General features: G+C 57.6%; 1 protein-coding gene across 1 annotated transcript in view; it reads left to right on the forward strand.

Moving 5' to 3' along the window:
• Window positions 1-2707: 2707 nt before the first annotated feature.
• The window catches only part of ZFPM1 (zinc finger protein, FOG family member 1), a 34896-nt gene continuing 12596 nt past the window's right edge, over window positions 2708-25007 (forward strand). Inside the window, exons 1-3 of the mRNA XM_059481480.1 lie at window positions 2708-2854; window positions 18126-18257; window positions 20425-20514. Of these exons, the coding sequence (XP_059337463.1) occupies window positions 2815-2854; window positions 18126-18257; window positions 20425-20514 (262 nt within the window). The 5' untranslated portion in view covers window positions 2708-2814. The remainder of the gene's footprint in view (window positions 2855-18125; window positions 18258-20424; window positions 20515-25007) is intronic.

A 25007-nucleotide genomic window follows, 5' to 3' on the forward strand; every position in this document is an offset into this window, starting at 1 on the left:
GCCCTGCCTCTGGCACCGCCACCGCGCCGCCTGTCCCCGTGCAGGGCCACCCATGGGTGCCCCCGGGGGATGGGGCAGCGGGATGTGGCATTTGGGGACATCCCTGTGTCGGGATATGGCATCTGGGGACATCCCCATGTCGGCATGTGGCATTTGGGGATGGGGTGTGGCATTTGGGGACATCCCTGTGTCGGGATGTGGCATCTGGGGACATCCCCATGTTGGGATGTGGCATTTGGGGACATCCCTGAGCCGGGATGTGGCATTTGGGGACATCCCCGTGTCGGGATGCAGCCTTTGGTTGGTGGTTGAGACTGAGAATTGTCACCCCTGGAGGGTCTAGGTGGGTGTGGGATGGTGCCAGGAAGGGAATTAAAGGGACATTGGCAGGGATGCAGCCTTTGGGTGGTGAGAATTGTCACCCCTCTGGGGTCCAGGTGGCTCTGGGTTGGTGCAGAAAGGGAATTAAAGGGACATTGGCAGGGATGCAGCCCTTGGGTGGTGGTCAAGACTGAGAATTGTCACCCCTGAGGGGTCCAGGTGGCTCTGGGATGGTGCCAGAAAGGGAATTAAAGGGACATTGGCAAGGGACGTGCCAGGGGAAGGACTGCAACCTGTTTCCTTTGCTTCCCAGGGCAGGGTGGCAGCGCCCATCAGCTCCAGCGAGGCCTTTGGGGCATTTTTGGGGGGGAATGCAGCCCCCCGTGGGTGTGACAATGTCCCCTCATGATGCTGCCACCCCTTCTTCCAGCACAAAGAGCCATGGACAGCCCCCATCCCTCTGCTGCCATCCCTGGGCAGAGGAAATTTGGGCGCCTCATCGGTGTTCACTCCCCCCAGCCCCTCAAACCCGCGCAATTAACGACGCTGTGTTTAATTAAACGCTTGTCTAATTATCTCGGCGTAAGCAAACACGCCAGGTGGGTACCACGAGGGACATCCATGGATGTGCCAGAGGAACCGGCTGGATCTGCAGCGCCCCCAGCCCCAAAATCCCCACAGCAGAGCCAGGGGGAGCCCAGGGACCCCCAAAAGGGCTGGGATGGGTTTGGGATCCCCTCAGGAGGCAGAACCATCACGGCTGGCACGGAGCAGAGCCCACTGCAGGCTCCACAAGCGCAGCAATGCCAGTCCTCCCTCTTGGGACAAAAAAAACCTAAAATAGGATATTTTGAGCAGGAAAAAGCTGGGTTTGGAGCCTTGGCTGGGAGGGAGGGGAGAGCTCCACAAGCAGAGCTGCCCCCCGAGGGGATGGTTCCAGGGATGGTCCCAGGGATGGTCCCAGGGATGGTTCCAGGGATGGTTCCAGGGATGCTCTCCAGTAAGGCAGCAATTTGAGGCCATTTGAGGTGAAAGGCGCCACCAGCACGGTTTTGGGGGGTGGTCAGCCAGAGAGTCTTGTCCTCAGCAGCATCTCCCTCCTTCCATTGGGTTTTTTTTCTTTTTTCTCCCCTGGATTTCTTCTTAATTCCTAACTTAATTTCTTTTGACATCCTCATTGCCGGTTTGACCTCTTTACTGGAATCATGCGCTGCTTAAAACTCATTATCCCACCATTGAAACAGGAAGTTAATTAAAAACCCTTTAAAAAAAAAGAAAAAGAAAACGGGGGGAAAAAAAGCACATCCCATGTCCGGGCATAGATGGAGAAGGGATATGACCGAGCTGTGCCATGTCCCCACAGCCCCCTCCATTGATCCATCATTATTTGGGGACCACCAGCCTTCACCACTGGCAATGATCAAAAAACCCATCAAGATTTGGGGACCACAAGCCATCACCACCAAATCCCCCTGATCCAAGGTCAGCCACGGCAAAGTCCAGTTTGGGAGAAATTGTTGTTTTTCACAGGACAATATTTCCATCGTGGATTCAAAATCTAAGTGGCTCCTGTTTAACCCATGTTTCAACCCAAAATTTGTCCGTGCTCACAGGTCACCTGACTGGGATGATGCCAAGGGGGGACCCCAGGACACCCACACCATCCCAGGGTGTCATGGGGTGTCCCCCACCCCATGGAAGTCACAAGTGGGAGGTTTTGGACCATTCATCTGGAAATGAGAGGGGTTCCAAGGGATCCAAAAGAGCCCCTGGGCACCCCACAGAAGGTTTGGGGGGCGCCATAAGAGGCTTTGAGGATCTGCAAAAGGTGAATTGGGACCCAGTGATAGCACTGAGGTTCCAGCAGGGGGACTTGCTGTGAGTGCAGGAGCTTCCAGAGAATCACAAGGGATCCCAGAGGGGAATTTGGGGAACCCAAAGAAGGATGAAAGACCCCAAAGGGGCAGTTTGGGATGCTGGGGATGGGTTGCGGAACCCAAAAGGAGGAGTTCGACCTAAGGGGGTGGTGCCAGACCCAAATCAGGGGCTGGAGCCTCACGGGGCTCACAGAGCGGGGCCGGGACCCCTTTGGGACCCTTTGGGGACCGCGGCGGGAGCGCGCACGGAGCCCCCGCAGGGAGCGCGCCCCGAGGCCACGCCCCCTCTGCCGTTAGCCCCGCCCCGCCGCGCGCGCCATCCGGTGGGCGTGGCCGGCGGGGGGCGGGGGCCTATGGGCGGCCGCGGCGGCGGCGCTGGCCCCGCCCCCCGCAGCGCTCCGCGGGTTTGATCCGGCGCGGCGCCCATTGAGAAAATCCCGCGGCGGCGGCGGCGGCGGCTTCGCTCCGCCGAGCACGGCCCGGCCCCGGCCCGGCCCGGCCCCGGCCCCGCGGGCGGGCGGGCGGGCATGCGAGCAGCCGGGGGCCCGCCCGCCGCCACCCACCTGCCGCCCGCCCAGCCGCCAGCCGGGGCGCCGGGCTCGCCCCTCGCCGAGCGATGTCCAGGAGGAAACAGAGCAACCCCCGGCAGATCAAACGTGAGTGGCCGCTACCGGCACCCCCCTCCGCCGTTCCCTGCTGGACCCACCGCATCCACGCCCCCTCCCCGCTTATTTTTGTGCACCACCCCTTCGGCGGCAGCGCTCCCGCACCCCTTCCCCCGTTGCCCCCGGTACTCCCGGGACACACCCGGGAGCCCCCCGGGACGGCCGCCGTGGGTGCCCGTTCCCGCTACCGGCCGCTCGCCTGCCTCGGTCTCTGTCCCCGCCGCTCCCCCCTCCCTCCCGCGCCGCCTCCCCCCCGCCAGCGCGGTGGCTCCGGTACCGGCTCCCGATGGGGGCCCCGATAAGGCTTTAAAATATTCCGTTCTGCAAGTCCCGTCCTGATAACATCGCTCTGTCGGGACGGCCTGAAATTGTGATCTTATCTCCCCCGCCTGCCTCCCATCCAGCGCCGGCGGCCAGGGCCGGGGGCTCCCCGAACCCCCCCCGGGCTCCCGATCGCCGCCGGGCCACCCCAGCCCTGCCGAGGGCTCCTCACCCTGCCAGGGCTCCCCATCCTCCCTGGGGTACCCCAGCCCTGCCGGGGGCTGCTCACCGCGAGGACAGCGCCCTGACCCTGCCAGGGCTCCCCTTCCAGTACGGGGACCCCCATTTGCCTGGGCGCTGCTGGACCCGCCGTGCCACCGTCCCCATGGTGCCCGTGTGCCATCCTCCCCACCGGGCACGCTGTCCTTGGCCCCCCAGGTGCCGCTCTGCATCCCAGCCCAGGTGGGACGTGGCCATGAGGAAGCGCCGCAGGATCCCTCGGGGCTTTGGGCACATCCCTGTCCCTCCCTGGGCACATCCCTGTCCCTCCCTGGGCACATCCCTGTCCCTCCCTGGGCACATCCCTGTCCCTCCCTGGGCCATGGTGCTTCCCGAGGGTTTCCACCGGCCGGGCTCTTGTTTTGCTCCAGCGAGGATGTACCAGCAAGGCAGAGGAATCCTGCAAAGTGCTGGAAGTTTTTTGGTGCCGGGCTCAGCTTCGCTTTTCTCCTTCCTCTCCGGTGTGTGTGTGTTTTTTCTTTCCCCCTCGAGTCGATGGAAGCTGCTGATAAGAGGGAGATGGGAGGATAGGGAAGGCTGGCCACCATGTGATAATCTACCTTTATCTTTCTCTTGAAATAATTGCAAGGCTGAGTTGCACCTACCTGTTTCCCTGCCTGGGGTGATTGCCGTGGTGATAACGCTCAGCTAGACTTTTACCCGGGGAGAGTTAAAAATAGTCCCAGCTGCCTCCTTTCTTTTTTTTTTTTTTTTTTTTTTTTTCCGGGATACTTTTCTCCTTTGGCTTTCTCCAACTTCCGCGGCTTTATTTCGGCAGAAAGCCGCGTCTGGGTGGCTGCAGCTCGCTCAGCCGGCAGCGCTGGGAGCACTGGGAGCGGTAGCGCTGGAATCCTGCGGGATGCCCGCTCCCAGCGCCCACTTTGCGGGGCAAACTGGGGCAGGACGAGGCCGTGGCAGCTCGGCCGGGCGGCGGCGGCTGCTGCTGCTCCTCGTATCTCCTTCCTCTGCTGCTTTTCTGCAGAGATGTGAAGAAATGATAAAGTGGGAGGCTGATCTCAGGCCGCCGGCGATGGCCAAAAGTGATTAAAAGCTGAGAGCTTGGAAGCCTTCCTGTATGTGTCAACATGAAAACAGTCATTAGAGGCGGCGAGCGCGGCGAGAGCGCCCTGCCGCTGCTCCATCGGGGAAGGTATGCATGAATCAGGGCTCCGGTAACCAGACTCCTCTCATGTACACACCGGACCTGTTTCCACAAAGTCTATCCTCCTTATCATCTCGGCTGGAGCATTAAAAACCTCCTCCAGATTGGTATCTGCTGATTTTATTTTCCTGGGTGACGCGACGTTCTCGCTCGGGCTTCGCCTTCTCTTGCGGGGTTGGGGTTTTGTTGTGTTGTTTTTTGGAGCCCGATGCGAGGCGCAGATTAAGGCTCGCGGGGAGATCGCCGGGAGAGCGGGCGATCGCCAGCGCAGATAAGGCAGAGATCAGACACCGGACTATATTTAACCGGCTGCTTTAACCTTGCCCTCCTCGCTGCCTTTCCGGGCCGGAGCCGAGCGGGGACGGAGGGGCCGGGGGTGCCGCTCGCTCCCTCCGAGCCCCCCCGGCAGCGCTGGGCAGGTTTCAGAGCCGATCGCATCGCGATGGTGGCTTTCGATAGCGCAGAAAACACCCCGAGCATCTCTGCCTTTCATTTCTGGGGGTTCCTGCCCGCAGAGGACAGTTTCTTTCCATCCTTGCCTGTGCCACCAACCTCCCTGCAGCTGCTTCTGCCTTATGAGGTGGTTGATTTTTTTTCTTTCTTTCTTTTTCTTTTTTTTTTTTTTTTTTTTTTTTTGTGTGTGTCTGTCTTTTGTTCTGCTGGTAGATAGATGTGAGGGGCTGATAGGGAGCAGGAGCTGATCTCCAACCCAGATAGCCTGTTATATTTATTAACTTCAAACATGGGAGCGCGGGCGCCCAGCTGATGAGCGAGGCTCTGGCAGCTGCCGGTGCTTTCACAGCGCCGGGTCCTGCGATGGGGGAGCTGATAAGCGCGAGATTGATCTCATCGCGCTGATGTGCCTCCCCCTCCCTTGTTCTTTTAATACACATTATTTTTTATTATTTTTTTGTTGTTGTTCCTAAGCGAGCTGGAAGCGCGTGTTTTGTCATAGTTGCAGGGGCCTGTTTGTGGTTTGTTTTTTTTTTTTTTTATGGTGGTGGGTTTTTTTTTTTTTTCCTTTTCCCTTTTTATTCTGCGCTCAGCTACAGTAGATCTGAGCTCCCGATAAGCGCCAAGCCCCGATCTCCATCCTGATAGAGATTGCCAGGGCTGATAAGGAGCACTTATCTCTCCCCACCAGACCGGAGCAGGATTCGCTACAACAACAAACACAGCAAAGAGGGGCAAAAGGGCTCCAACAATTTGTTCCACTGCAAATGTGATTAACGCAGGCACTTTAATTATCTGATGGGGGGCAGCTGCATGTGTGTTTTTGTTTCTCAAGGTGGTGGGGTGGTTTTCCCCCCCTCCACGTGCTCTGTGAAGCGAGCTGGGTTGAGAAGCCGAGCTCTCCCAGCTCCTGTTATCGGCTGCAGATGTTGCATTAGTTTGATGAGAGCTTTGACTTTTTTTGATCGTTATCTCCCATTCTGCACCGCCGAGCGAGCGCACGGGCTGGGCTGGAGGGGGGGGGGGCGAGGTGAAAACACCGTCATATTTTTGCATGTGGATTTTCTTTAATTGCCATTAGATGGTGTCAGATAAGGAGCGCGATCTGCGCTGTTAAAGCCGCCGTCTCTCGATGGGCCGTGCGGGGCTCGGGTGCTTTTATTTGGTTTTATTTTTTCCTCTCCTCCTGCACGCTCGGGCGCTCCCCGGTGATGCCGGGCAGGGGTGGCCGTGGGAGAGACCGTCCTTCCCTCCCTTGGGGGAGCTTGGAAAATCGCGTTTCTTTAAAAGATGACAGTGGCCAACCCAGCGTCTATTTTTAGCGGCGGCGTGGTGAGCCGGTGGCGTGGGATGCTCCCGGCACGCCTCCTGCCCGCTCCTTCCCGCTGCCTTCCCTCCCTCCCGAGTCCTCCTTCCCTTTCAGGTGACTCTGTTTCAACCTCCTCTGCTTGTTGCTTTTGGTTTTTTTTTTTTTTTTGTTTTTTTTTGGCCTGTTTTTCCCTCTGCGCTCTGATGCAGCTGCACTTTTCCATCCCTGCCACCTCCGTGCCTCAGTTTCCCCATCCGCGCCTCCGGGGTGGGGGTGTTTGGGGAGGGGTTACCCCGGGGTGCTCCGTGGGGTGGGGAGGGTTTGCTCCTGAGATGAGCTGGGTTCCATCAGGGCCTCTCAGCTCTGCTCTAAAACCGGAATTCTCTGCCCATCCCGGGCTCCCTCAGCCTCCCATCCCCCTGTACCCCACTGCTGGCATCCCCAGGGTGGCATCCCCGTGTCCCACATGTCTGTGACACCCACGGGGCGCTGCCTGCCTGCCTGCCAACCCCTCCCCTCTTGAGCAAACAGCCCCGAGGCTTTTGCCAGCCCTGGCGCGGCGGTGGCACCGAGCAGCTGGCAGGGCGAAGGTGGCAGAGCCCTGTGGCACCGCTGCCCCCGCAGTGGCTCTGCCCAGCCCAGCTGTCACCGGCCTCGGGGATGTGACACTGGGGGCTCCCAGGGCTGGGGAGCATCGTGGGATAGGGGAGGGACTGGTGGGATACCAGTGGATCAGTGGGATTCTGGTGGGATGCACCAGCAGAGCCCACAGTATGGAGTTCTCCCAGCCACCCCCAGGTGTTTCCCACCGGGCACATTCCTGCCCCGTGGAGGGTCTGCCCCAGCCTCAGGTGGTGCTGGAAGAAATTTCCCTCCCCTTGCACAGCCAGGTGTGAGCATCCCTGCAGGGCCCAGCTCCAGGAGAAGCTTGGCAGCTGGTGGCCAAGGGGACAGCTCCATCCACCATGGATAATGGAGAGATGGCACTGCTGGCCAGTGCCACCGCCCCGTGCCCTGCCAGCTGTGGCACACTGCATCCCTCGATGCCAGGGAACCCTGTGAGCCCTTTGGGGCCGTGCTGGGGGTGCATCCCAGGATGGCTCTTCCTGGCCAGCCCCGGGAGAGGAGGATGAGGAGGATGCTGAGGGAGCCAGGCCTGGATCCAGGCTGGCCATGGCCAAACCAGTTCTGCCAAGGGCCCGGCGAGGGAGGTGAGGAGGCTCTGCCAGCAGCTCCTTCCAGGGCCGTGGGCGCTGGGGCTGGGTTGGTTTTGTGTCTGCTGCTGCTCTTCCACCTCCTGAGCCCCCGGGGGACACCCCCACACCATCCCCAGCGTGGGCACAGAGCCATGGTGATGGACTGTCCCTGGCACCCCGGGGAAGCCACCTCCAGCCGGGATTTACACCTCGGGATCCCGATGGCGAGGTTGGGCAAGGTCTTATTTTGCACGGTGAATCACGAGGCCACCTAGCCAGCTGCAGCTTCCCCTTTGGCCAAGTTGTGATGGGGCCAGCTCGGCAATCAGGGCTGGGGAGGACAGCAATCCTTTCCCCACGGGTGTTGCAGGAATTGTGCAAGGAGGCAGCGCCATGGCACAGGTGAGCCCGGGTTCCTGGAGAGGGGCAGCACCCCAAAGGCATCACCCTGTCCACATCATCCTGGGGCAGGAATCTCCGTGCCATGGGACATTCCCAGCCCTGAGGGGACACCCACATCCCTGGGAGAGGAAAGGACAAGGCTGCCCAGAGTGGGAGCAGCAGGGCTGGGGATGGAGCTGCTGGTGCTGCTGGATTTGGGGTCAAACGCAGCCGTGCTGGCCGAAGGAAGAGGATCTTTTGAGGATGTTTTCTATCCGTCCTGCTGCAAAAAAACCAAAACATGATCTGCCTTGGAAAACACTGGATGGGGCATTGCTGTGGAGGGAAAACCAGCCCAGAGCTTCCACAGAGGCACAGCCAGGGCTGAGAGCTGATGCTGCCCAGAGAGAGGGATGTGAGCAACCGGCAGGAGCGAGGAACCTGGAGCTCCTCAGAATCAACATTAGAGAAGATGAATTGGAAAAGGCCTCTGTGCCAGCCCTGCACCACACTCCATGCTGAGGATGTGGATTTTTTTCCTTCCCGTGGGGCCAAGAAATCAGCTCCCCCACTTTGGAGAGGAGCAGCAATGGGAGCAGCAGGCCAATATCTCCCTTTTTTTTCTGCGCCACATCCCATGACTGCTTCTGCTGCCTGACTCAGGGCTTTTGGCCGCTCCAGCTTGGCCAGGCTGTGTCCTGCTGCTCCTTTTATCAGGAAAGTTCAAGTGTTTCGGGGTAATAGAGTTCCCTCTTCCGATGGCTGCCCGGTAAAGGCTCCACATTGTTCCTGCAGCAACATGTTTTTTTGGAAGGGCTGAAATGCCGAAAGGAATGCAACTGCTGACCTTGGGCTGCAGTGGGGTTAAGGAGTGTGTGCCTATGAGTCACTCCAGATAAGAGCCTTCCACGGCTCTTTTCCTCCAAAATAATTCTTTATCTCCTCTTTCTCACATCAACATATTTTCTTGACATCTCCCCTTCGATAGCGCGTGGAGGAAATGTGCTCCTCGGGTTTGTCCATCTGATGAAATGTGCATCCATTGTTTTCCCTCGGCCTTGGCCAGCTGGGAGCCTGACCCCAGCATTTGGGGATGTGCCTCCCTGTCAGTGCCAGGGCTTGGGGATGCTCAGTGGGGTCATGGCTGGGAGATTCTGGGGTCAGTGTGTGGGTTTTGGGATGTTCATTGCGGTCAGTGCCTGGAACTTTGGCAGTATTTAGGATTTTTGGGAATGCTTGATGGGGTTAGTGCCTGGAGACTTTTGGGATGTTCAGTGGGGTCAGTGCCTGGAGTTTTGGCAATATTTAGGATGGGTCCCTGCATTTTTGGAGCTGCTTGGTGGGGTCAGTGCCTGGAGGCTTTTGGGATGTTCAATGGGGTCAGTGCCTGGAGCTTTGAGAATATTTAGGAATGGTGCCTGCAGTTTTGGGAATGCAAACCCAGAGTTTGGGGATGTTTGATGGGGTCAGTACCCCTTGCTTTAGGGGTGGGCTTTGGGGTCGGTGCCCAGGATTTTGGGAGTGTTTGGCATGCTGGATTTTGGGGATTCCCCACAGATTCAGTGCCTGGAGCTTTAAGGATGCGCCTTGGGCTGAGTGCCCAGGAATTTATGGATGCTTGAAGGAGTTTGGGGATGCACCTTGAGGCTGTGCCTGAGCCTTTGGGGGGGATGCTCAGCAGGGTCAGGAATGTGCCTTGGGATGGTACCCAGGGTTTTGGGTGGAGGAAGAGTGAAAAGCAACTTGATGCTTGATGAGATTGGTGCCAGGGATTTTGGGGATAATTCTTTTGGTCGGTGCCTGGGGTTTGGGGATGTGCCTTTGGGATGGTACCCAGGGTTTTGGGATAGTTGATGAGACTGGTGTCAGGGGTTTTGGGGGTACTTCTCTTGGTTAGTGCCTGGGGTTTGGGGATGTGCCTTGGGATGGTACCAAGGGTTTTGGGAAGCTTGATGAGATTTGGTGTACTTCTCTGGGTCAGTGCCTGGGCTTTGAGAGTGTGCTTTGGGATGGTCCCCAGGGTTTTGGGATGGTCCCCAGGGTTTTGGGATGCTCGATGAGATTGGTGCCAGGGGTTTTGGGGATGCTTCTCTGGGTCGGTGCCTGGGGTTTGGGAATGTGCCTTGGGACGGTACCCAGGGTTTTGGGATGCTCGATGAGATTGGTGCCAGGGGTTTTGGGGATGCTTCTCTGGGTCGGTGCCTGTGGTTTGGGGATGTACCTCAGGGTTGATACCCAGAGTATTGTGATGTTGGAGGAGTCAGTCCCCGCGGCTTTGGAGATGTTCCCCCGGAGCTTTGGCAATGTGAGACCGGGAGCCTCAGGCAGAGCATCCCCATCCCGGGAGGGCACGGCGGGCAGGAAAAGCCGCTCTTCCCTCCCCTCCCTGCTCGGCCGGGAAGTTTGGCCGCTCTCTCTCTCTCTCTCTCTCTCTCTTCTCCGTCTCCCAGCCGAGGCCTCTCATGCTACTCGCAGCTCCTATGATAATGCGGAAAGTTGAACTGGCCCCATTACTGCGCTGCGATGGTTGCGGCGATAAGGGCGCGATAATGGCAGCGATAGCGGCAGCTCGGTAGCCAATGGCTCCGCCGCTCCTCCCATTAACATTCCCCACCACGGCCGGGCTCGGAGCTGCCTATCTGCTCTCCATTTCCACTCCTCCGCTAGATAAGAATGGAAATACTGACTTCATAGCTCACTGATTAAAGTGTCTGGATTTCTTGATAATACACAGATAAATTATGTTTTTCAAAAAGAAGGTAGGGAAGGGAGTGCGAGGGGAGGGAAAAACCTCCAGTCCATTTTTATTATTTTTTTTTTCCTCTTTCCTTCCCTCTTTCTGGCCGTGCCCTGGGAGTTGGGATTTCGCTGCTCCAAAATGCCCTTCCCAGCTGGAGGGCAGAGCCCTGTGAGGTGCCCTCAGGAATGGGGGGGATACAGAGGATTTTTGGTGGGATGGAGATGCTGTTCCTGCACTCAGGGACCTGCTCCCATCATGGGCAGCTTGGGCTCTGCCAGCTGTGCCACATGGCCAGGATCCTGCAGGTGGGATCTGTCCCCAAGCTGGCAGCACCAGGGATGCTCAGGAAGCATCTCCATTTCTCCATCTCTGCAGGATGTGCCCTGGATACTCATCCCTCTGCCCCATCCATGCTCAGCTCCTTGGCTTTCCTCCCTCATCCCCACTGGAGCAAACAGAGCTTCCAGACTCCTTAGCTTGGAGCAGGTATCGACCACAAGCCTGTCTGAGTTTGTTTCATCTAAATATAAAACTAAAGAGCAAACAGTATAAAGTTCATTTTTTAATGTGCTGCCCCATTCCAGTTGGGCTGCTCTCTTTATTTTTTTTTTAGGGGAACTGTGATAAAAAGCAGAGATAAAGCCAGGACTGTTTTGTGTAGGAGTCGGTATCTGCGTTATCTATCTCCCTTTTTCACTCTCCGGGCAGCTCTGTTGTTTTTCGCTCTTATCTCGCTCCACCAAAATGCCAAGAACAGGAAAAAAAAAATTAGAAAAAAGAAAGAGAGAGAGAGAGGCAGCACAGGCACGTTTGCACAGAGAGAACTCGGTGTCCACGGAGCTGGGCAGGAGAAGGGCTGGGAGTTGGAGGAAGAGGAGGGTTGGGAAGGATTTTGGGAGCAGCGCTGTCCCAGGGATCTCCATGTGCCAGGCTTGGTGCCAGCTGCTCTCAGCTGGGCCACCCAACCTGGCTGTGCCCTCTGAGGGTCCTTCCCTGCCCCTGGAGCCCCACAGCTCCTGCTGGCTCCCTGGAGTGCTCCAGGATGGCTCTGGGAGCTGGGATGGGGCATCCTGTGGGACTGGGAGCAGCAGGGACATCCCAGCCAGAGCATCTGTGCTGATACCCTCCTGTCCCCATCCTTGTCCTCATCCCTTGGGCCTTGTTGTCACAGACTGAAAGCCTTGGGGTGGACACTGAAAACCATCCCTGTTCCCTTTCCATGCTTTTGGAAGTGGGATGGACCTGGCAGGACATGGAGGCGCTTCCCACAGGAAGGGGGATGGCTCCAGCTCAGCATCTCAGGGTAATTTGTCGCTGGATTAGCCCAGAGCTTGACCTCTGTCCTCGCTGTCACCTGCTATTGATGTGCTCAAGTGCTGCCTGAGCATCCCCACCCGCAGCCACTCCCGCCTGGAATGTCTTTATTCCAGATGGGAGAAGTATCCGAATTGAGGGCTTTTCCCCCAGTTCCACCCTCTGGCAGGGAGCAGGGGTGGCATTGAGGGCTTTTCCCTCAGTTCCACCCTCTGGCAGGGAGCAGGGGTGGCATTGAGGGCTTTTCCCTCAGTTCCACCCTCTGGCAGGGAGCAGGGGTGGCGTGCTTGGAGCCTGATCTTCCTGGATGGAATTTCTTTGCGTATCCAGCGGCTCCTGAAGCGCCCACATCCTGGATCACCATGGGGACAAACACCTCCCACTGCTCTTGGATGGGCTTTGGATGGAGGCAAGCCCCAGGCAGGACCGGTCCTTCTCTCCCAGTCTCAGCAGCTGCCTCAGTTTCCCCGCTGTGCTCCTGTGGTGGCTCCGTGCGCTCTCCAGGCCACGTTCCGCGCGTCCCTTCTCTGGAGCATCCCCATCCATCCATCCTCCGCGCCCGGCACGGCTCCGTTCCGCTCTCTCCAAATCTATCAGGGCCTTATCGAGCCCATCTGAAACCTAAAGTCACTCCATTGTCATTGTCCCCGGCTCCGTTGCCCGGCTGCCTCCCCTGCCCGCTGGATGCGCCTGCGATCCCCGTTGGGAATGGCGGCCCCCGGAGCGCCCCAATCTCCCGGAATCTCTCGGTGCTTTATCGGCCCATCGGAGCCGGCGCTGGCGCCGCTCGCTGCTGATAAAGTTACAGAGTTCAGGCAGTGATGAATGTTCAGTAACTGCACCCGCCGCGATCCCGCCCGGGCTTGGCAGCGCGAGCAGCTCCGGCTGAAACCAATCCCTCCCCTATCAGCAGCGCTGCTTTTTCTCAGGCTCGGCCTCTCCCCGCTCCTGCTCTTCCCTGGGGGGCTCCCCTGGGGCAGCACAGCACCGAGGGAGGCTCCGGGGGCTCCGTCCCATGGGGAGGGTTCTGGATTTCGCCCTGGAATGGCTTGGGTTGGGAAGGAACTTGGAGCTCTTCTTTATTCCAGGTGGGAGAAGTATCCAAATCCAGGGCAGGGATCTTCCGCCAGACCAGGCTGTGGTGGTTGGGACAGAGCAGCTCCCCAGCAGTGACTGGAGCATCCCATCCCATCCTATCCCATCCCATCCCATCCCGAGAAATGCCAGTCTTCCCAACACTTCCGTTCCCACCCTGTCCTTCATTTCCCTATTGGAAAAATTAGGCCTAAGTATGTTATAAATGTAATCATTATTTTAAATGTAATCATTATTTTAAATGTAATCATTATTTTAAATGTAATCATTATTATAAATTTAACAGTTATTGTAAATACCATCCCACAAGCAATGGCAGCATCCCATCTCATTGTGAGAAATCCTGGCCTTCCCAACACCTCCATTCCCACCCTGTCCTTCGTTCCCCTCCTGGAAAAATTAGGCCTAAGTATATTTTAAATGTAACGATTATAGTAAATTTAACAGTTATTATAAATTTAACAATTATTATAAATTTAACAATTATTGTAAATACCATCCCACGAGCAATGGCAGCATCACCCACCCCCTCCATCCCCTGACCATCTCTATTCCCCCACCACCCTTTACTCCCCTTCCTGGTATAAATTAGGCCTAATAGATTATCAATGTAATAATAATAATCAATATAAAGCCCCTCATGAGCAACTGGAGCATCTTCCCATCAAGAATTACAGCATCAACCAGCTCCTCTGTCCCCTATTCCCCTCTGGGATAAATTAGGCCTGAATACAAAAATATAATAAGCCTATAAAATTAATTTGTAAATGATTATAAATATCCCCCATCAGCAATCCCAGCATCTCTACCACCTCCTGGATAAACCAGTAATAATTTAATACCAAATCATGATCAATACATTATAAATCTCCCCCTACACCTCCCAATCCTCCAACCATACTCTTTTTTCCTTGCCCTTTTCCCCCAGAGCACCACGGGCAGGGTCAGGGTGAGCTTTATCTGGAGGTGATGGAGAAGGGCCCCAAGTTTGAGATAAAGCCCCCTGGGGCTGGCCCCAGCCTCTATCAGCTCCGTGCACGGGGCTGATCTCTCACGGGGAGATACCCATGGGAACAGCCTGGCCTGGGATGCTGCAGCCGGCCTGATAGGGGATGGAGGGGCTGATTTGTGCTCCAAAAAACCCCTTTTTCCACCCAGACAGACCCCAGAGTGTTGGAATTGAGTGCAGCATCACCGCGGGGAGGTTCAGCACCGGTTTCTTTGTCCCGGCTTGGCATCCCCGGTCCGCAGGGAACGGGGAGCAGCCGAGGTCGTTGGTAAAACAAACATCGGCAGGGCCCAGGGAGGAATTGGGTGAGAAGAGCGGGCGGGTGGCCCATCAGATAGCGGGTTTGCAGCATTTGCAGCCCGGCTCGTTCTCTGGGTGTTTCTGGCACGGCCCTGCCACCAGACCCTGGGGAATCCCGGGGTGCTCCGGGTCCCACCAAAGCACCAGGGCTGCCTTTGCTCAAGGAGCAGCTGGGACTGGCTCCAGGAGCATCTTTCCCCGAGGAATTCTGCCCTGCTCGGGCAGCACTTTGCTCTTGGCTCCGTAATTTAGGGGGAAAAGAGGTGGTTTAGGGGCAGCGAGGAAGAGATGCTTGAGTGGAATTCTCACATTTCCAGCATGAGGTGATGGATGAGTATCCTGGTGATGCTTTGTGCATCCCAAAACCTGGTTTGGAGCCCTGCCTACCTGCTTTTGGGTTGGTATTCATTATTATTATGGTTATTATTATTATTATTGTGGTTTTTAATTGGAAGAGGATGGTGCCAGTGCAGGGATGAGGAGGAGCTGGAAGGATGGAGAAGGGATCCTCCATTATGCTGCCTGCCTGGTGGAGCTGGAATATCCCTCAGGATTCCCTGGCACAGCTGGGATGTCCCCACTGTCCCCCCCAGTGCCAAGGCTGAGCTTTGAGGTGCCTGGAGAGAAGGTTTGGGATGCGAGTTCACCCAGGTCCAGGCTCTGTCTCTCATTCCCTGACTCCTGGAGCCCTCCTTGGACTCATCCCCTGCCCGATGGGACTTGGAGGAATTTTTATTTTTAGAAATAAGGGTTGTGGATTCCCAGAATGGTTTGGGTTGGAAGGACCTTAAAGCTCATCTCCTTCCTCCCCCTCCACGGGCGGGGACACATTCCATTTAGCCCAGGTTGCTCCCAGCCCCATCCAACCTGGCCTTGAACGCTTCCAGAGATGGGAATTGGAAAGGAGTCGGATGGGAAATTTTATTTAAATTCGTATTTAAAAATAAACACTTGGACCTGACAGCAGCGCCGAGCGCCAGCCGGGGAAGGCAGGTTGCCACCAGCCTGCACGTGTTCCCAATCCAGGACCTGCTTTCCACCATGGGAACTCCTCCTCCTCCTCTTCCTCCTCCTCCTTCTCCTCCTCCCCGCTCCAGAGCCGGTGGGAAAGTCTGTGGCTGTTGCTATTTTCTATCTGTTATCAAGGCCTCTTATCACTTTGCTCTTGTCTCCGTGCCGGCTCTCCGAGCGCCCAGGGTCTCGCTCTTGGCAGCCTGGAAAAGTCCCCCCCCTCCTCCTCCTCCTCCTCCTCCTTGATTCCCTATATTCTTTTGCCTTTTATTTAATTTACCAGCTAAGCACAAAGAATCAAGAAAAGCTTTATTGTTCCTGCGCTGGGAGAGCCTTAATTGGAGTGCAGTGATCAAATCATTACCTGGATAACGCCGGGTTTCCCTGGGAATGCCGACCCTCGGCCCAGCCCTGCTGACACGGCCACAGCTCCCTGCAACTTTGTACAGTCACTGCCTTTTTTTTTTTAATATTATTTTTTGAGGGGAAAAAAGAGGAAAAAGAAGGAAAAAAAAAATCCTTGCTCGTTATCAATAAAAAAAAGGAGGGAGGGAGAAGAGTTAATCGTCGAAGCGGAGTATCTTGGAAGGGAGCGTTTTTTGGCTCTTCCCCTCTCTGTAAAACCAGCCTCAGTAATTCAGTTTTAAAGCATGAAAAAAGGGAGTTGATGAAATTCCACTATCAGCACTGAACCAATATGCAAAATATCTCTCCGAGAATCAAATAGCTATTATGTTTTCATTTCCATTTCAGCGTATTTGCTTAATGAAGAATAGACAGATCAGGCCAGCCGAGGGAGGCTGTGTGCGGTGATAACTGTGCAGGGCTCCCAGCAATCCTGGGCAAGTGACGCTCCCTCCGCTCCTGCTCCTGCTCCCTCTCCCTCACTTGCTTCTTTTTTTTCCCTTTTTTCCCCTTTTTTTTATTTCTTTTTCCCCAGTGGTTGGTTTAACCCACACAGCTGGGGGGTTGGTGGGCACTGGGTGCTGCAGTGGGGCTGGGATGCACCCAAGGACACCATTCTGGGATGCTGTTGGCCACCCAGCCTCCCCGTGGGCACTGGTGACACCGTGGTCCCCAAACCCCTGCTTTTACAAGGTTAGATTTATCTTGTTTTTATTATATTTTTATTTATATTTATCTATTTTATTCATCCCATCTCCCTTGGGAGTGCTTTGGGGTGGGATGCATCCCAGGGCTGTGTGAGATGATTCCAGGATGCTGTTGGCCACCAATCGTCCCCATACCAGGTTTGACACGTTGGATTTATATGGAGCAGCCCCATCTTCCTCGTGGCTGGGCCTTGGTGTTTTGGGGTGGGGTGTGGGTGGTCCCAGGATGCATCCAGGGATCACAGTGAGAAGATTCTGGGGTTGTTGGTTCCCCATCACCCCTGTAGGTATTGGGTGACACCAAACCCCAGCTGGATTTAGGTGGAGCATCCCCATCTCCTCCCTGACTGGGGATGGAGATTTCAGGGTGGGGTGTGGGTCATCCCAGGGTGGATCCAGGGACCCCAGTGACGGTCCTGGGATGCTGATGGCCACCCATCATCCCTGTAGGAACTTGGTGACTCCACACCACTCAAAGCTGGATTTATATGGAGCATCCAGTTAGATTTATATGGGGCATCCCCGTTTCCCTCCTGGCTGGGGATGGGTATTTTGGGGTGGGATTTGGGATGCATCCATGGGATGCTGTTGGTCGCCTGTCATCCCTGTAGGCCACGACGCTGTGGTACCCAAAGCCATCCTCATCCTCCTGCTGCTTTCCCAGGTAGGATGTGGGTGGTCTCAGCACCCTTGGGTGGATGCCAGGTGCCCTCCTGGTCCCACCCATCCCTTCCCAGCCCCATCCAGCCCTCCCTGGGCAGGCTGGAGGTGCCAAAGCCCGGCGCAGGCGAGCGTCGGGTTAACTTTATCAGAAGCCCAAGAGCCGTGAAGGCGTGAAGGAAGAAATTAGCCTAACAATGTTTCATTTACAGCGGGAGAAACGATTTGTTAGCTGGCGATTGTTTCTGAATATTATCAGAGCCTTTTTAATTGTGCTGGAACTGAAATTAGCAGAATTAGAATAAATTGCCTTCCCTTCTCCGGCAGCCTCTTTATTCACGCTCATTGTTGTGTGCTTTGTATAGATTATGGGCTCTTTGTTCTGCTGCTGTAAATATACATGCCTGGAGTCACGGCGAGCAGCTGAGGTCTGCAGACGGGCTGGCCCTGCTCTGATCCCCCCGTGGTCCCCCCGTGGTCCCCTCATGGTCCCCGGTCCCGCGGCGTCGTGCGGTGCCAGCCATGTGTGCCATGCGTGCCACCGGGGCTGGGCCCTGCCCGCCTGCCTGGGGATGTGGCTGCGTTGCCATGGAAACAGATGGCAGGGCTGAGGGGTGTCCCCCGCGTGCGCCCTGTTTGTCCCCGTGTCCCCCCTGCAGTGCCATCCCCGTGGGTCGGTGTCCCCTGTCGGATAAGGGGTGGTGGGGATCATTTCTGGGGTGTGCACAGAGCCCCTCTTGCTGCCAGGCTGATTCCCCACCGTGCCCCAGGGAGGGGACACCTGCAGCAAGACATGGCCACCTCTGCAAGGGGACAGCACCCCAGGGAGAAGCTGCACTGCAGGGATGGCTGAGCAGAGCTTCCCTTCCTTCCCTGTGGGGCATCTCCTCCCAGCATCCTGATTTCCCAGCTGGCAAAACCCCCTGGCACCTTTTCCCCGTGGCTGTGCCCTCCTCACCGCCCTGTCCGTGCTCCCACAGGGTCCCTGGCAGCGATGGAGGAAGGCGAGGACGCCCCGGTGGGGGACAAGAGCCCCTCGGAGAGGGACGGGGCCACCTCGGATGGCGAGGGCTCCGCCGAGCGCGACACCTGCAGCCCCCCCGGCAGTGAAGGTGAGCCCTGCGCTGTCCCTGCTGTCCCCTCCCCACGGGGACAGGCCCTGCCACCAGAGCAACCTGCTGGGATTAGCTCAGGAAGCAGCCTGGCCGCTCCTTGGGGTTGGTGGGCGAGTGACAGTCCCCTGTCCGTCGGGGTTCCATCCCTGTGGGCACAGCCCTGTGTCCCTGGGGGTTCCATCCCTCTGACACCCAGGGGACAGCCCAGATTGCCAAGTCAAGTCCCTTGGGGTATGAAGGGACCCCCTTGGGGTGTGGAGTCACATAGTCACTGTTTAAAGTGACCTTTCACAGGGATATTAAGTGACATTTGGGGTATCAAGTGACCCCTTAGGTGCAGAATGACCCTTCCCCCTAGCTTGGGGTGCCAGTCACATTCCCTTGGGGTGCAAAGTCACGTTCCCTCGGGGTGCAAAGCGTCCCATGCCAGGGATGCAGAGTGACCTCTCGGGGTGCAAAGTCACATCCTTTGCAGTACAAAGTTCCTCTCCGCACCCGTGATGAAAGACACGTCCCTTGGGGTGCAAAGTCCCCCCGCTCAGGGGGACAAAGTCACACCCCCTGGTGAACCAAGTGACTCCCCCGGGGTGCCAAGCAGCCCCAGAGGGCACAGGTGGCCGTGACACGGGTGGGCTGCGGGCACGGGGCCGTTGGTGGCACCGTGCTGCCCACGCAGCCGCCAGGCTGGAGCCGAGCTGTGCCCCACCCCAGAGGTGGCTGCGACTCAGGGCCGGGCTGAAACAGTCCCAGATATCCTTTGAGTTCCTTCCTGTGGAGGTGGGGGCAAATCCCAATCAGTTAATGTTTGCTGTGCCCTTTGAGATAACCGCGCCGGGGCAAGGCTGCGCCGGCTCACGGAGCTCCCGGCAAACCCCGCTGCCTGCAGCTGCATCTGGGGGAGAAATGTCCCCAAAACCAGGGCTGCCAGGCCTCGGTGCACCAGGGATCCACACAGCTGGGGCAGGGAAGGACCCCAACAGCCGGGATAGGGAAGGGATCCTGAGAGCTGAGACAGGGAGAGATCCTGATAGTGGAGTAGCGAAGGGACATGAATAGCTGGGACAGTCAGGGACCCCAACATTTAGGGACCCTGATAGCCCCAACAGGACGAGGTAGGGGGAGATCACAAGACAGGGAAGGGACCCCAAGAATGAAGGGCAAGGAAGGCACCTCAGTAGCTGGGGCAGGGAGGGGACCCCAGTATTTGAGGCAGGCCAGAGACCCTAAAGCTGAAGCAAGGAGTTGACCCTAGTTGGAGCAAGGAGAGACCCCGATTTCAGCAAAAGGACCCCAACAGCCAGAGCAGGAAAGGGATCCTACAGCAAAGCAGGGCAGGGAGCCTGATAATTGGAACAGGGAGGGGACCTGATAAGTGGAGCAGGGAAGAGACCCCAGTATCTGAGTCAGGGAGGTCTCCCAGGCAAACTTTGCTCGCTGATGGAGGGAATCAGGGCCCTTATCTGATGGGGGAGCCGGGCTGGGGGCGAGGAGCCGGAGCCGGGGCGCGGAGCTGCACCTGGCACTGGCCTGCCTCGATAAAGAGGTGATAGCAGAGATAAGGCCCAGCAGCAATAACGGCCACTAAAGCTTTCAGCGCGATGGATAAAAATCGATATGCCAGGCACTTTGATTTATAGCCAAAAATAATAGGACTTTTATACCCGGTGATTGATTTATTTGATGTTAATCATGGCGCTTATCACCTGTATTAATAATCTGCAGTGGTGGTGACGTCACCCCTGGGCGGCCGCGGTGGCGCCGATCGATTGGGCTCCGCTGCTCGATCCGCCCGGGACGCCAAGGCAAACATGTACTTTGGGCACTACTCTGCCACACTGTCATATGCAGATTGCCTTTATCAGCCCATCTCCAGCAGCAGTTAATGGAGAAAATAATTGTTATCAAGTTGCTATGAATACGCCACAAATAGAGCCGTGAGGGGAGCGGGGCTCGGCCCGCTGGCGTGGCACGGCATGGCATGGCATGGGTGTGCCAGGCAGTTGGGGTGGGCTGATGGGGCACTCCCAGGGGGATGTGAATCCCCTCCCTGTGCCCATCCCAGCCCTGGGTGTTGGGTGTTGCTGCTCTGGTGGTCCCAGCCCCTGGGGATTGCTGCCTCTGGAATGCCCTGCTCTGACCTGCTGCCTTCCCCCTCCTGCTGCAGAGTCCAGAGATGCTCTGGAGAGTCCAAAGGAGCCGGAGAAGCCAGATCCTGGAGAAAACCCCCAGGAGCCAGACAGCTGGAATGGGCCAGGTGAGTGTCTGCTGTGGGGCCGTCCTGCTCCATCCCAGTGTCCTGAGATCTGCTGGAACAGCCTCCAGCATTCACCTCCTCTTGCAAACACCAGTATGAGAGGAGAACTAGGAGCTGGGCAAGCTGCAAACCCCAGAACCCCTGCAGAGGGGAGATGTGAGGTGATGGGTGTGATCCCTGACATCTCCAGGGCGCTGTTGGGATGGTAAAGCATGGATCTGGGAGCAGCAGGGATGCCATCCCCACAGCTGGCATCACACTCCCTGGCACTGGCAGGGTTTGGGCCCGTCCTGCGCTGCACCAGGGCACTTCACCAACATCCTGGCAACCACAAGAGCGACGCTGGGGTGGTTTGGTGATGGTTATCAAAACCCCAAGGAGCAAATTCAGCCTCTATCTCCCCCTGGTATCTCCACGCGGGCACGGGGGCACCAGCGAGGCCAGGCTGGCCCTGTGGGCACCCCCAGCCCTATCACCCACTTATCTCCAAAGCCACGGGGTTATAGACGTGTGCCACACAGATTCACAGAATCAGGGAATGTCTGGGGTAGGCAGGGAGCTCTGGAGAGCATCCAGCCCTAGGCAGGGACGCCTGGAGCAGGTGACACAGGGACACATCCAGGTGGGTTTGGGATGGCTCCAGACAGGAGACCCCACACCCTCCCTGGGCAGCTGGGCCAGGGCTCTGCCACCCTCCATGGGAAGTTCTTCCTCATGTTGAGGTGGAACTCCCTGTGCTTTAGTTTGTGGCCATCACTCCTTGGTTGGGGCTGTGGTTGTTCCACTGGGAGTGGCTCCTGGCAGGTGGATGGGGATGGGACCAGGAGCACCTGGCACTCCCAAGGGTGAATGTGCCACATTTTGGGCACATTTTGGGCCCTGTGGGTGCTGCCCACACCCTGCTCCTCCCAGGGGAGCTCCCAGCTTTGGCTGGGCGTGTTGGGCAGTGCTGGAGGACAGCGATGGCCCTTTGGGGATGGACGCCCAGGGCAGGTCCCGCTGTGTCCCCAAGGCCACCAGGCTGCAGCAGCCCTGGGAAGCAGTGCCTGCCAGCACACGTGCTCCTGCTGCAGCTGCCCAGATCCCCACAGTCCCCTTCCCCTTCCCGAGGGGAAGCTCCTGCCGGCCCCGCTGATATCCCAGCCCTTCCTGCATGTGGTGTCCAGGAAGGAGCTGGAGGCCACCCCCTGCTCCTCCTTATCTGCTCCCAGCCCTTTGCCCCCAGCGCTCCCGGGGCAGGGTGGGATGAGGCTGCACCTCCCACCCCACGTTCCCCCCATCCCCTGTGGGGTCAGCACACCGTGCTCATCCCAAATCTCCCCAAGGAGCCTGGCCGAGGCCGTGCCTCCCCTTCTCCTCTGGGTTGTTTGCATTCTTTATGTAAAAGAGATTTGCCGATGGGGCCCTGCAGCCCGTGCGCGCTGTGTGATGGGAGCGGTGCTGGTGGCAGCGGCGGGAGCTGCCGGCGATGCCGCGCCGATAGAGAGCTCCAACCGCCGCCATGGCCCGGCTATCAGGGGCTCTGCAGGCTCGCCCTTTATCGGGGATGGAGCTGCCCAAAAGGGAAGCTGGGAGCAGCCTGGCTTCGCTGCTTTATCGGGCAGGATCCGCCGGCTGTCAGCGCGAGGATGCGCCGCGCCCGGGGGGCTCCGATTGCACCCCACGGAGCTTTGGGGGTCACTGGGTCACCCCCGCTGTGGGTCAGGGATGCCAAGGGTCATCCTGCTGATCCAGAGGGGATGTGGCCTGCCAGGAGCTCGCCCTGGGGCTGCCTGGCCCCTCCTGGCCGGAGTGAGGAGGGTTTTGGTTTAGCCTTGACGTGACCTTGTTCCCTGGAGGGGGCTGAGGCTCTTCCAGCTGATGGGCAAGTTCCCGGGGGCTGGAGGATGAAATCCCAAACTTGGGAGCCTTTACAGATGTAAGGACTCACCATCCCTTCATCCAGAGCGCTGGGACAGCCTGGCTCTGTTCTGCTTGCCAGTGGGAGCATGGCCGTGCTTTGTGCTCGCTCCATCCTCTGGCGGGGCTGGAGACAGCACGTCCATCCTTCCCAGATTCCCCCAAACCATCCCAAATTCCCCCAAACCCTTCCCCACAGCCCCTCCATCCATGCCTCAGGTTCCCATCTTTCCCATTCGTTTTGGTTGGCCCTGGGGAAGGTTGGGTAGCAGAGAATTTCAGGAACACCCAGAGCCTCCAGGGCTGCCCCAATCCCTGCCCTGCCAACCTCAGCAATCCCAGCCAGCTTTCCCAGAAGGATAAGAGGAAAAACTCTGCAAAATTCACATGGAGCTGGTGCAGGAATGCAGCAGAGAGCCCTGCTGAGGGTCAGGCTGCTCAGCCTCATGATGAGCACCAGAGGGTTCCCACTGGGAGCTGCTGCAGCCCCTGGGAATCCTGGATTCTTCCCTTTGCACCAGGTAGGATGGAGCTTTTTGCTTTTGTCCTTGTGGGAGCAGCACAGGCAGGGACAGGGTTGGAGCTGTGACCAAACCCAGGGTGGATTTTGCATTATCCCACCTGGGAATTCCCTGGGATTTCTTCACCCCCTTCCCTACACCAGCATCGCTGTTTGCAGCTCCACCTTGCTGAACTCCCTTGCCTGTTTGGGCTTTATTTAATATCCAATTGCTAACTATGAACTATTAATTTAATATTAATATTTCCTCTGGGCAGCAGTGATGGCTCTGGGTTGATTACAGAGCTCAGGCTCCTCTCCTGATCCCCCAAACCCCTCACCCCCATCCTCCATATCAGGATGGCACAGAGCAACTCCTCATTTTTTTTTTTTTTTTTAGTGCATCTAATTAAAACTCCCAAGTCCTTTTTTCCCCCCCCTTTTCCTCCCAGCTGCCCCTTCCCTTCAGTTGTGTTTATCTCCCTCCTCAATAATCTCTGGCTGCCCAGGGTTTGTCTGGAAACCTCAAGGTTCATTATCGGGGTGAGCAGGGCACAATGGGGGGGACGGCTCCTCCGGGGGGGGACAGCACCCCCACATCTGCCCCGTCCCTCCCCTCCACCCTGGCATGTGTGGGTGGGAAAATTATCCCAGCTATTCCCTGTTATCACTGGGAGAGGAGCAGCAGAGAGTTGTGTCTGTGGGAGGCTGCTGAGGGATGGGGGCACTTGGGGTTCAGGGCATTGGCACCCCCAGTGTCCCAAATCAGGGGGGCCCAGCACCCTGAAACCCTCCCATGTGTGTCCTCCTGCCAAAGGCAGCGGGGTGGGGACAATCCCAGCACTGATGGTGGCACCTGTCCCTGGTTTGGGATGAGGAAGAGCAGCTGGGAATGTCCCCCTGTGCCTGGGGTCACTGCAGGGTGGAGGGGACAGCTTGGGGACACTGATGGTGAAGGGATGCTCTGACTGGTCTGGGGACGTTGCTGAGTGGATGATCAGACCAGTTTGGGGACAGTGACAGCGTGGAGTGATGCTCAGGGTGTTGGGGACACTGACAGTGTGGAGGGATGCTCAGGGTATTGGGGACAATGAGTGTGGAGGGATGTTCAGAGTGTTTGGGGACAGTGACAGTGTGGAGGGATGCTCAGGGTGTTGGGGACAATGACAGTGTGGAGGGATGCTCAGGGATTTTGGGGACAGTGTGGAGGGATGTTCAGGGATTTTTGGGGACACTGACAGTGTGAAGGGATGCTCAGGGTGTTGGGGACAGTGACAGTGTGGAGGGATGCTCAGGATCTTTGGGGACAGTGACAGTGTGGAGGGAGGGATGCTCAGGCATCTGTTCCCATTTTCCCTGGCATTTTCCTGCACTCTCATGGTGAGAGCCCTGAGGGTGATGCCTCCAGGTGGTGCTGATTGACAGCTGTCAATCACTCATGTTCCTGCTCCGCCCTGCCTGGATCTGAGGAATTGGGAAAATTTGGGGCTTGAACCCCCCATCTCCATCTGGGTGCCCCCTCCTGGGGGTTCTCCCGCCCCCCAGGCCCTGGGGCTGTGGCAGGGTCCCCCTGTGCTCCCCTCCCCTTTCCGTTCGGGATATCTTCCCTCTGCATCAGCTCCGGGGCCCCTGCATCCCCTTCCTCCCCTCTCTGGCTTCCTGCCCTCCCCAGTGCCCTCCTCCTGCTGCCTGGGCACAGCCAGGGGTCCCAGGAGAGGGGACAGGGTGTCCCTGGCACAGGGGTCCTGCCGTGCTGGCGGCCCCGGGGCAGCCAGGAAGTTTTCCTCCTTCCCATCCTTCCTGAGCTCTTTCTGGTGTTTTCCCCAGTGTTTATTCCTGTCCCCAGGACACAGGTCACAGGTCCTGTGTGTTTCCTGCATGTCCCTTGTGAGGAGGATCCCAGGGCATGGGGGCTGCCTTGGGATGGCATGGGAACCCCTTGGGATGGGGGACAGAGCAGGGACAGGGCACCCCTGGCACAGAGGTCCTGGCAGCCCCAGGGAAGCCAGGAAGTTTTGCTGCTTCCCATCCTCCCTGAGCCCTTCCTGACCTTATTTATTCCCAGTGTTTCCATCCACATCCCTGCAGGCACAGG

This window comes from Ammospiza nelsoni, chromosome 13 (assembly GCF_027579445.1).
Source record: "Ammospiza nelsoni isolate bAmmNel1 chromosome 13, bAmmNel1.pri, whole genome shotgun sequence".
In the NCBI taxonomy this organism is placed as follows: domain Eukaryota; kingdom Metazoa; phylum Chordata; class Aves; order Passeriformes; family Passerellidae; genus Ammospiza; species Ammospiza nelsoni.